Source organism: Epinephelus moara, chromosome 23 (assembly GCF_006386435.1).
Source record: "Epinephelus moara isolate mb chromosome 23, YSFRI_EMoa_1.0, whole genome shotgun sequence".
Classification (NCBI taxonomy): Eukaryota; Metazoa; Chordata; class Actinopteri; order Perciformes; family Serranidae; genus Epinephelus; species Epinephelus moara.
In genome coordinates, this window is record NC_065528.1 from 24,935,911 (window position 1) to 24,948,695 (window position 12,785).

General features: G+C 43.7%; 1 protein-coding gene across 5 annotated transcripts in view; it reads right to left on the reverse strand.

Moving 5' to 3' along the window:
- magi2a (membrane associated guanylate kinase, WW and PDZ domain containing 2a) overlaps nt 1-12,785 on the reverse strand; it is a 385,047-nt gene that overhangs the window by 32,013 nt on the left and 340,249 nt on the right. For 3 of the 5 annotated variants that reach the window (XM_050036735.1, XM_050036734.1, XM_050036739.1), the window contains exons 12-15: nt 11,839-12,046; nt 5,388-5,429; nt 3,940-4,055; nt 3,440-3,632 (exon numbers count right to left, since the gene is read on the reverse strand). In XM_050036735.1, coding sequence (XP_049892692.1) covers nt 3,440-3,632; nt 3,940-4,055; nt 5,388-5,429; nt 11,839-12,046 — 559 coding nt within the window. The remainder of the gene's footprint in view (nt 1-3,439; nt 3,633-3,939; nt 4,056-5,387; nt 5,430-11,838; nt 12,047-12,785) is intronic. The other 2 variants (XM_050036737.1, XM_050036738.1) reach the window with 2 other exon arrangements.

The following is a 12,785-nucleotide window of genomic DNA, read 5'->3' on the forward strand; positions in this document are numbered from 1 at the left end:
AGAGCTACAGGCTACAGTGAGGCTAAAAACAGAGTTCATATGACGTTTTTTAAAACAACTTTTTATGTCGGGGCTGCAGCACACTTGGATCACTACGGATCAGCAGTATGGAGATACTTTGTGGATTAAATTTTGTGTTCTTGGACGTTAGTCTGGGGCACCGTCTGCCAATAGGTGTGCTAGCCGCTCCCCCCGCCGATCTCCGCAAGGGATGTGAGGACTCACCAGAAACTCCCTCGGCATGAGGGTGAGTAGATAATGGCTGAATCTTAAGTCTTTAGGTCTTAAACAGTTATATAAATGACACTGCTGCTTTAATCTTTAACAATGTTTTGTATTTTAAAAGATTAACATATGATGTTTTCTGATGTAAAATCTCAATTTGCAAAGGAAATCTTTTGATCTGTTAATCAGTGTACTTTGTGTTTATAAATGAAGGCTGTTTTAGATTCTAACACTGTTTGTGCTGTAAAATTACCAACGCAATCCGTGATTGCTTTGGAGGAATCTGAGGATGATTCTGCGTGTGCAAAAACAATTAGCTGTAAAGAAAGGAGTACTTTTTTCGTCCTCCTACCCTAAAATTAGACGAGCTGGAGCTAAAGCTCATCCTTGTGAAGAATCAAGAAGCAAACACAAAACAGCGATACAAAGCAGGAAAGCAACTGTCACAATGTGGTAAAACACATCATTAAAATGCAGCAGCATCGTGTCAATCCAGCCGGAGCCAACGCGGCTCCCTGCACCTCTTGCCTTTTTTTGTGTGTGTGCATGCATCCTGGCTTACTGAGCGATCAAACCGTGTTGTTGTTGTTGTTTTGATAGCTCACCGAGAAGCAGAGCTGTGGTTTTTAGTAGTTAAACAGTAGGGAATTTAAACTGGAACTTGAGCTCACTGATACGGAGTTACAGCGAGATTTGTCACTGTAAAAAGGTACATACCCACATGTAGTCTTTCCTTACACCAACAAGCGCACAAATAGTTATTTTATAAGGAGGAAAATAGTCACAAAAAAAGAAGAGAGAATGGTGTGAAATGTGGGGCATCGGGTGCAGGGAGAAGTACGGGCTCCGAGCAGAGAGCAGAGTCTGACACCTCGCAAAGTGCCAGTGGGAGTCAGACAATTAGGATGGAAGGAAGAGCGGCAGAAGAGGCCAGGCATGAGTCAGACGGTAGCCTTTGGTGAGAGGAAATTGACAGAGAGGGCGGAACAGAGTGAGAAGAATAGGATTGGTGAGAAGAGCGTGTGTGCATGTGTGAGAGGCAGTAATAATGAGAACACGGGAGGCCGGAGTTCACAGGAGGAAGTGACACCGCAGACCGTGGCCTGAAATGCAAAGAAACTTGAATGAGGAGCAGAGAGCATTGGTGTGTGTGTATGTGTGTGTGTGTGTGTGAGAACAAGAGTGTGCTAATGTGTTTTTTTGAGAGGCTTCGGTGTAATTACTCAGAGAGAGATTAGTGCTTCAGTTCTCTGACTGATTAAACGCTGTTTTTTGAATCGTTACGGGACGAGAATGGTGGTGGTGCACAGAGAAGGAGAGAAACAAAGAGGAGGGAGGAATTCAATGAAATAGAGGATGGAGATGTGAAGGAGTAAGCCTGGGAGATCAATTTACTTTAGGATCCTAAAGCTGTTCTCTGCAGGATTAACTGTGTCCTTTAAAAGTCCACCAAAAATAGGATTTGTTGACAGTACAGAGTATCACAAGTCTTGTCGTATAGGGGTATAAATATATCTCAGTATCTCCAAATGTACTGGAGGAGTGCTTCATGGAGGTGCATCAGTCGAACGCTATGATTCACTGTGAGGTGTAACTAAATAATCCAACCCATGTTTTGTGAAATATTTAATTAGAGTCTTAACAACAATCTGACTGTATATAATGTATAACCATATTTTAGCAGAATAACATTACTCAGATTCACAATGTGTTAACAGTAGATAAACAAGTTATTTTATATCATACAAACTCACTTGACAAGCAACACAGGCAACTGAACTGAAGGAAATAGCCTGTTAGCTAGTTAGCAGCCTGTTAGCTTAGCTAGCACACTGTCATTTGGTCTCTCAGAAATCCACTGCAAAAGGTCAACTTTTTTATGTACTCAAGGCAAATTCTGGACTGAAATATTACTGCTAATCACCCCCCAGTCCCTCTGCCTCACTCCCTGCCGCTGTGGACTGGTTCCCCAGGAGGAAAGTGGGCAGCAGCAGGTCCAAGATGGACCTTCGGTTGGCGACTGTAGCAGCTCGAATTTGGTCAGTACTAGTCACTATATACAGACTCTACATTCAGTGAATGTAGAGTCTGTAGGCAAACCCCGGAGATCTTGCCTCCGGAAGAAGAGCGGAAGAGCCCTGGTTTCCGGTTGTAGGCTGTTTGTAGTCCGCGTGATATTGACCAATCACGTTTGAGCCGGCTGCAGTTGTTGCCAGGTTAAACACTCCGTGCGGTGAACTAACGAGGCGGAACATAATTGGCGTCACTGCAAACTCTGAATCCATCGCAATGGTTCAGCATATTTAGTTATATATAAACGGAAGTCGGAAACGGAAATTCGCCTCCTCCGCCCAAATCAAACCGGAATGCCAAAAAATCAGGGGTCTGCCCCCAGAGGCTGTATCGCCGTCTGCCGGAAGTCAGACGCCGAATTCAGCTGATGGGTTCCGAGAATGGGTCAGCACAAACCCCCCAGCGCTGGATGATACTCTGGGCCAATGGCCAGAGGCATTGCCAGGTCTAACCTGTGTAATGGCAGCAACAGAAAGTTTTCTGATCGGGTAGAGTTAGGGCTGTGCGTTCCCCCGGGAGCTGAGGTTTGTGCTGGCTGGATTTAAAGTACTGTGGCCTGGTGGTGGAGGTGATTATGTGATTCAAGGCTCTAGCTAATGTTGGCTACATAAATGTGAACTTGGAGCTGCAGCTGTGAGCCTTTAGCTCCGGTTAGCAGAGGCTAAACTATTATCATTTATTGCCAGACTCTCTTTTAGACTCTCTCTCTGAAAAGTCCATCCTCTGTTTTTGGGTTGTTTTGCAGTGTAGGCAGTTGTTGCCAATGCTGGAATAGAAACTTTCTCTGCAGGATTCACTTCCACTGAATCAAGCTTTCATCGCAGGGACGTGAATGCTGATTTACATTTGTAGCACAGCCAATAGGAATGCCCTCTCTCTGAAATGACCTGTGATTGGCCAAAGTCTCCCGTCATGAGCTAGATTTTCTAAACCCTGAAAACAGAGCCAAGAGGAGGTGCAGAAATCTAGAGTTCTCTTAGTCCACTTGAATAACTTAACTTTTGCCCAATGATGCCAGAATAAAACAGCCTACCCCAGCTTTAAATTAGATAGAGAATATCTCATTTTAAAGGGAACATCTTTGTAATTTGATGATAATTGTGAACAAAAACAAAACTAAAAGTCAGACACTTTTGCTCACCTGTTGCCGGCACCCTCCTCCTGATGACCAGATTCACCTGGCCATTCCGTGCCGCCCCGTGCATCAAGTCGATGACGTATCTATGTGGCTTCCCCACCACTGGGATCCCGTCCACAAACAGCAGCTCATCACCAGGCCGTAAGCGTCCATCCAGGTCTGCTGGACTCTTCTCAATGATTGCCCCGATCAAGATCTGTTATTGCACGTAGAGTGTTATATACACAGGAAGTAGAGGGCGAAGGAAGTGGCTTTAGATGCTGAGCTAGAGTCTGTAGTGTCACATGCAGTGGGTGTTAAGGTGGTTGTTATACAGATACATAAACAACTCAACTACATGACTGAATATTGTTTTGTTACTTTAACAGACAGCAAAAGACACCAAAGCAGCCAGAGCCAGCACTCTCTCAGGGGTCAAAGGTCAGGGTTAGGTGTACACAGTGTGTGTGTAGTGGGTTAGAGAGGAGAAATTGACAGGGTTCCACGCCCATCGCCATACGAGCCTTCTCACGCGTCTCCGGACTCACAGGCTGCCCCGCCTCATCCCCGCCCAGCACCCGGAAACCGAAGCCAGATTTCTGTCTGCGCAGGTGCACCTCCATGTCCTGGTACTCCGCTCCTGAAGCAACATGACCACAGACAAAATTAAAATCCCATTATGTTACATTGTTTACAGGTTAAGAGCAGTTTGTTCTCAGCTGCGACCATTATTATGTTGTTGGGAGAATATCCTGGAAGATGTCAACAGCAGAAACAGCTGGTCGCATTGTGTGATTGGCCCACTACCACAGCAGCTCCAACCCATACAGTTTGTGGTGGGGTGAAGTAAAGCACGGTGTATTTGATGGAGTTTGCAATTCAGTGTGCCGAGATGTCCCAAAATAAGTGTAGGTGGCATTTTATACAACTGAATGTCTCCATTCACACGTTGAGTATCGAGTGAAGCAGAAAAAAAAGGTATCAAATTAAATATTCTCTTGGTACTGGTATCACTTTAAGGGAACTGATATTGGTTCTGGTTGTTTTAAATGATTCCCAGACCTACTGCTAAAGCGGGATTTATACTTATGCATGGAATCAATGCCATACCTACAGTATAGGCTCTGTGTCTACACCGTACCCTACGCTGTACCCTATGCCGTAGCCTAACGTGCAGTTCCCCAGAAATGTAACTACATGTCAAGGCGATGACCTGTCTGTTTTTGTAAGCTGAAACCATTTCCCTCAGTGGGCATGAAGCTTTTATTTACTTTGTGTGAAGACAATAAAGCCTCCACAAAAAGAATTTTAAGTCTTGTGTGTGATTTATCCTGGCTTCATATGAGTAGAGGAAAGGTCCGCTAGCTGCTGAGCTAATTTATACAATGTAAAATGCCATAGGCTTGTGCTAATAACGTTAGCATGTTGTATTTGTGGGGAAAATGTGTCCAGATAAAGACAAGTGTTTGTCTGTGAATGCTGCGAGTTATAGTGAAGCTGATTTGTGTACTTGTGTTTGAAACTGTCTCTATTAAGCCATGTTTAATGTGTGTATAATGTGTGTTTTGAATCAACTAAACTTTACAACACTTCACAGAAACCCCACTGTCGACTAGTGTTTTAGAGGTGTAACTGCAGAGTGACACAGACACACCACCACACAAGTATAAATGCCCACAATGGTGTAGGCCAGAAAAAAGTAAGTAAAAATAGTAAGTTAAAAAAAGTAAAGGTTTCCTACATCAGAGCTCATTTGGTCAGAGCATTTCCATATCCCATTTAGTGCATCAACTCTTTTTTAACAAAGGCACAAACCACCTCCAGAGAGTGTAAAAACTTTTCTGCACAGCTGAGAAAGTTTTATCGAAATTCATTGTTTACATAAAGATTTCCCGATGCGATACCTCAAAATGCACATAAAAATATGTTTATGGAAACACAGCTAGTGTGACTGCAGAGATGAGATTTGTACCTGAGGAGTCCACAGGAAAAACTGTCCTTGGTTGGCCAGGTTCTAGAAAAAAAAAGATGCAAGAAGCAGCCATAAACAACAACAAATGCACAAATATTTTACATACACCCACAAACGCACACAGACAGCACACCAGAAAAAAAACACACACACACATTCTCCCATAAAGACTAGAACAAGGCAGAAAGGCTCTGCCTCAGCATTAATGTCACCACAGAATTTCAGCATCATCCATAAAAGTCAGGAAGTGCTTACAGCGTGTAATATACCCGTCCTTTATTTACAGTGTGAGGTGAGAGTCAGGCACTGATCTGCAATCAGCGGCTTCACACAACACCGTGATGTGCAAAGTAGCAGAATGAACTCGACCGCAGACAAGTGGCTGCGAATGAAAAATTGATTCCAATTGTAACTGTTTTAATCACACTGAGCGCTCGGCTGGGGCTCGGCGGGGACAAAGAAAATCATGACGACAGACAGGAGGAGTGACACAGCTGTTTCCACGGAAACCATATATAGTGCTTCTTACAGACATTTAGCTGGGTCTGCTGATGAACATGGGAGAGTATGCATGCAGATATTTTAGACTTTTTGCAGTCAAAGATCTTGTCAAAGTGACTTTACGACGATTCTTTTGAAAGGCAAAAAACGAATACTGACAAATTAATCACACCTCAAAGTCCGTTTAATAGCCATTCATAAGCTTTCAATCATGTCATGTCATTTTTTATCACTAGATGTAGCTTGCTCAGTAATCAAGATTTGCAGATGTTTCATTTGCTTTTTTTTCTTAAAATAAAATCCCTGCAAATCTTAATGTGCGACAGGTGCAAGCATACGAATGAAGAAACTCCTGACTCACTCACTGCTTGTGCATTTATTAATCTGGTTTGGTCTACTCAAGCTACCACACACCAGATGTAAGGTCAGACGTCACAGCTGTTTCATTTATATAAACAGTTATTAGTTCAATTATTCAATCAGAGGATCACACAGTCAACTGGTGAACTACACACTTTAGAGGGACAGTTCACTCCCAAATCAAAAGCACACATTTCCCCTCCCTGTAGTGCTGTTTATCAGTCTAGATTGTTTTGGTGTGAGTTGCAGAGTGTTGGAGATATCAGCCGTAGAGATGTCTGCCTTCTCTCCAATATAATGGAACTAGATGACACATTGAACCAAAAAAACCATATGAAAACTCAACAGCAGTGACTCTTTCCAGAAATCATGACCTGGTTACCATGCAGAAGGAAGTGTGCATCTACTTTTAGCTCACTTAGCACCACTGAGCTAGCGAACGTTACAGCTCAGCCATGGAGTACACCATCAAGCTGTCATGAGCCTCTTGTCCATGAGTAGATGCACTCTTCCTTCTGCGCGGTGTTAAAGTTGGCAGGTGTAGTACAGTAGAAAGAAAATAGTTCCTACATGAAACTGCTCACAACAAGGTCTGTGGATTATCTTGAGTAACCAGGTCATGATTTCTGGAAAGAGACATTGTTGTTGAGTTTTTCAAATGTATATTTTGGCGCTTTGAGCACCACAAGCTGAGTGTCATCTAGTTCCATTATATTGGAGAGAAGGCAGACATCTCTACGGCTGATATCTCCAACACTCAGCAACTCACATCAAAACAATCTAGACTGACAATCTAGACTACCGAACTACACCCACCAACTGCATCAAGGTGCAGAAGGAAGTGTGCATCTACTCATGGTCAAGAAGCTCGTGACAGCACAAGGTGTAAACATTAATGGCGTCCTCCTTTGCTGAACTGCAATGTTAGCGAGCAGTTCCTGCATGAAACTGCTCACAACAAGGTCTGTGGATTATCTTGAGTAACTGGGACATGATTTCTGGAAAGAGACATTGCTGCTTTGAGTATCATGACTGAAACTATAAAGGAATAGTCATGGTGACAGTGACAATATCCAAGGAGCCAGAGTTTGGTGTCCAAACAGATCATGGCTATATCCAGCAGACGCTGAGATGCAGCCGCTGGATATAGCCATGATCTGTTTGGACACCAATAACAAGGCGAACAAACGTGCATATTTAGATTAAAACAGCTGAAACAATATAGATATGATAAGTTAAAGTGTGATATGCAGTGCCCACCTCTTTGACTCACATAGAATGACACCAAAGTTTGGCTCCTTGAACACTGTCATTGACGCCATGATTGTCATCTAGTTCCATTATATTGGAGAGAAGGCAGACATCTCTACGGTCGATATCTCCAACACTCACAACTCACACCAAAACAATCTAAACTGATAAACAAGAGGAAAAATATGTATTTTTGATTTTGGGGTGAACCATCCCTTTAAAAAAACACACATGACTATCCAGGTAATGAGGAAAAGATTACATTTTGCTTTGAAAGCAGCAAACTATTGTAACTGTAACTAAGTTGTAAGATGTGTATTTTCTCAACATGTCTCGTGTGTGGTGCTCTAACTGAATAATTTTCATTTGCTGATGAAGATTACGACATATGATGGAAAGTTCCAGCCACTAAATGGACCTCAAGGTGAGTTTGGTTTGTAAACAGCTGTTTCCAAGGTTACTGAAGAGCAAAGGAAACAACAAGGACAGAAACATCCAGATTGAAATCTAAGGAGACAATAACAAAGTGCTTTTTTTGAACTGCTGCATTAATCAGGGTTGGTACTTTATGAAAAGACTGACTCGACACTGATGCCAGCTCTCTCATGTGCCTTTCTCTGCATAATGAAGGAACACTGAAAGGGTTGGTGCACCTCAACAAAAAATATTATTCTGACTCACCTCTTGTGGGTCCAGCCAAGCTGATAGTTTGGATCTATCTCTGAAAAATCTGCCATCCACAATAGACACATCTCTGTTCCGTTACTCTGGATAAACCACACTGTGGACAGTTTTAATGGGGACTCTTCTCTCAGTGGAAAGTACCCAAAACTATCTACCTCTACAGCTTGTGAGGAAATGTTTTGTTTTGCTGACAATCCATAAAGGCTGACAGAAAATTGTGTAATGTACCAACATTAGTAGAGTTTGCTCACACTGCTCCACCAGGAGGCCGCCAGCTTGGGGTTGTGGTGCTGCCAGCCTGCTTCACCCTCACCAGCAAGAGGAGCAAACGGAGCATTCCCAAAATCTGTGTCTGCCTATTCCCTGCTGAACATCACCACACACAACCCCTATATATGTATACGCTGTAAGGAAGACACTGATGTGAACGTTACACTGATCACTGTATCCACAGAGAGACAGACGATGAGAGGTTCAGAGAGACTCAGAGGTTTGACGAGGAGACTTTCTGACAGCCACGTCCTCTTAAATAACAGGTGCCTTACATAAGAACAAACACCAGTCCTGTCAGTGAAAACTTTTACTATCTCATGTCAGTCATGACCACCTCAAAGGAATCGACAGAAATCTGCAAGCCTCGTGCTGACACACTATACACGCAAACAAGATCACATTCATATTTTTAATCATATTTATAGCTGCCATTAACAGACCTGGGGCCGTATTCACAAAGCTTCCTCGTACTAAGAGTTGCTCCTAGTGATGAAATTCTGAGAAAAGAATTATGATGTCTTCGAAGCATTTCCCCTTAAAGTTAAGACCAGGGCTTTGTTAAAATAAAAGTTATTCACAGAGCATCTTAGACTTTAAAAGAGCTCTTAAGGTGAAAAACTGTTAGGAGCAGGGACGAGGACTTTTAAGAGGCTTAAGAGTTTCTTAATCAGAGGAGAAAATGGTGGAAACACAAACAGGTCAGAGAAATGTTCTCCAAACTCTGGATGACACTGGGTAAATGAAACGCTATAGATGACGTCGGCAGGGAGAATATGTGTGGTGGAGCTTTTTAGGGATACACACACATTTCCCACCTAAAAGCTATAACACCAGAAATAAAATAATCACAACACTAAGATATCTGGAAAACTGGAAAAATGCAACAGTGCAGCAGTGATGACTTGGGTCTGTCTCGACCTTCCATCAGCAGAGTGATCACACTAACAATGACAACACTTTGACATCAGCAGTTCATTTCCTTTCCACTGGGTGTCCACACCTTGCAGGCTCACAAAAAAGGCGTGTCTGTGACAACCAATCACATCTGTTAAAAGACTGTGTAACACCTAGCAACAGGGTCAACCACACCTCCTCACCAATTCATCCTAATATCCCTCCTCGACTCCTCGATCACTTGACCTGGCTGTAATCAGCTGCCGCTGTCATCACAAACGGACGTCGCTTCACGTGATGCTTCAGAGGAAAAAAAGTCTCATTTATCTAAAGACATATTTCCTTGATTCGTTTCTCCTCGTGTCTCATCTTCGCGCCCCCCCCACCCCCTTGTGTCTGCCTCAAACTTTGATCAGCAGAGTGATCACCTTAACAGGTGTCCACACCTCGGAAGCTCACAAAAGGGCGTGTCTGTGACAACCAATCACATCTGTTAAAAGACCTAAGGCCCGTTTCCACCGCAGGAACTTCGGGGTAATTTTACGGGGCCGGGGAGCGTTGGTGCGTGTCTCCACCGCAGGAACCACCCCCGAAGGACAGAGTTCCGGAACTTTTACAGGGGCTAAACAAGTCCCTGCCTCGGAGTAGGTACTCAGAACGGCCCCGAGAAACTCCTGGCTGGGGCTTGGGGATTACTTGGTGCTGATTGGATATACTCAAGGCAGGATGTGACGCTTTGTAAATAACAACATGGTTATCGTAGTTTAGCTGGGCTAACCGTTAACTGTTAGCGGTGTCTGTAATAACTCACTAAACGGCCCGTGAAAAAAATATTTTTTCCAGCGGATATCTTAGTTACAACATGATTGAGCTAGCAAAGCAGTTTTGTGTTGCTATGTGTGGTATTTATTCAGTTTTGGGAAATCACGATGTCTAGAAAGCATCAGCTGACAGGGACAGCTAACAGCAGCAGCAAAGCTAACATCAGGACGTCATCTGTTAAAAGCCTCCCGTTGTCGGATACGACATGAAACTACTCCAGTTAGCTCAATCATGTTGTAACTAAGACATCCGCTGGAAAAAATATTTTTTTCACGGACCGTGACCGGAGTTATTACAGACACGGCTAACGGCTAACGGCGTCCCTACGCCCCTACGTCGCCCTGGTCAAAATGGTCGCGCAACGATTACGTCACATACAGAGCCTGGTAACTTTACAGGAACCTTCCTCCTACTCCGCTCTCTCAGCGGAGACACGGCGGTTGAGAGGGCCGAGTGAGAGGACGTTCCTGTAGTAGTTCCTGTCCCCCAAATAGTACCAGGAATTTTTTCAGTGGAAACGGGCCTCTAGTAACAGGTGTCAACCACACCTCCTCACTAAGGTAAAAGTTTCTGTCCCTTCCTTGCTCAGAGTTGCTCCGAGAACTTTCCTAAATCACTCCTGAGCTTGGACTCCTTACTAAAAGGTTTTAGGCTAAGTTAGGAGCTCTCAGAGAGTGTTCTCAGAATGTTTGTGAATACGGTCCCTGGTCTGTACCATTTTGTGAAGCCCCGACCTCACCTGAGCCCTGTGGGGGTACACACCAATAAACATCCTGGCCACGGACAATAAGAAAATACAGGCAGATGGCAAAGTCTCTGCAGAAAATACACTGCTACACACTTCTAGTGGGTCATAAGAAAAGATTGAGGAGGATTATTTCTGTATGAATCTATAGAATAATTTGGGGTACCTCCTGCATACTATACCTTTACATAATGTTAAAAAAATCTACCTATATCCTTGTTACAGCACTTCACACACACACACACACCCATATAAAAAACATATATACTAGTTGCTACTGCCAAAAAGTCCAACAGGGCATTAGAGTTTTTATGATACATCCTGACGATATCATAACAAGAAATGACTTCCTCCACGTTTTACAAGTCAGAGGACGGTAATATAGCTGGCACCAAGGCATTATGTCGCAAAAAGATCAGCTGCTGCGTGGAGTGTTTATTCATGAACACATCTGCGTTTATGATGTGAGCTGGCAGCATGTCAAAGTCTGGATGTAAAGTGAGTAAAAAGACTGAGCTGTTGGCAGGTTCTGTGTGTGTGTGTGTGTGTGTGTGTGTGTGTGTGTGTGTGTGTGTCTGTTGGCTTGTGTGGGCATTTAATGAGCGAGGATCAAATGAGATAATATGAGGAATTAGTGGCTGCAGACGCCGTGAGGGGAGAATATCTACGAAATGTCTGACTGTGTGAAGCAGAGGGCTGAAAATTCCGTTTGAAAAAGGTCGGATCATTTAAACAAGCTTTGAAAGTTTCTGAGGAGCTTCAGAGAGTTAAAAAGGAATCTGTGTGTGTTTGTGAGAGAAAGACAAAGAGTGATGAATCTTCATGACTCCACCTTCCAACGAGGACTCCATCTTTCTTGAGTGCTAAAGAGAGGAGTGTTTGTCACAGCGCTACACCTGCAGCGACAGCTCTGGTACTTACGCCTACTCTCATAGATAGCCCTGGACTTCTCATAAAGGTCATAGGGGTCGGGTTTAGCCAGGGCCAAGGCCTCGGAGGCTGAGTCTGGGACCGAGGCCCTGTGGAGATGGTGTGTTGGGAAGGGGGCGCTGTGGGGGATAACGGGGGCGGACAGGCTGGTCTGAGCGGGGCTGCTCTGGCCCTGCTGGGACTCCCACTGCTCCAGTACCTGTAAAGCACAGCGGCATGAGGGGGTCAATATTTCACTGGCACCTTTCCCACTCGTGACACTCGATGTTAAATCGGTAACCATGACAACAACAGGAAAAATTGAAGCAGTTTGCTTTAAAGACTTCTGACTGTTCGCTAATCCCCATCGCTCTCAGTTAGCTTACTGTCACTCCTGTCAAGCCTTTAGTTCTCACACAGTACACTTGGAGTTTACCCTAAAAACGGTGGCAAATGTATTCACCAAAATTCGCAGTAATATTTGAAACAGTGGGTTTTCGATTACAGAAACAGGAAGACGAATGCAGGCTTCTTATTTCCAGCCGATGACCATGGATTTTGTTGAAATAACTCTTTTACCAGTGGTAATGTTACCGCTAAAATTCCATTAGCTAGCTGGTTGAAAACTGTCTCCTGCTGAATTTTTTATGTCCAGCGGATTAGTTTAAAAATGAAAAGCCTGTCAAAGGACCTTAAATATGCACATGGGGCTACATACATGGTCAACTGCTGAATAATAGAGGCTAAAGCTTCAAGGCTAAAAGTCACCATCCTCACCACTGCTGATCCATAAGAGATGGAAATAGAGGAGCAGCATTGCTCTTATACACCCTGAGTACAGTATTACCGATAAATTCAATAAAACACAGCTGTGCTCCATTGACTCTAATGCAGTCGTTTCAGATTTCCTTCATTTTCAGGCTGGTTTTGTGGATTTGGAGCTAAATGTTGTGCCTGGG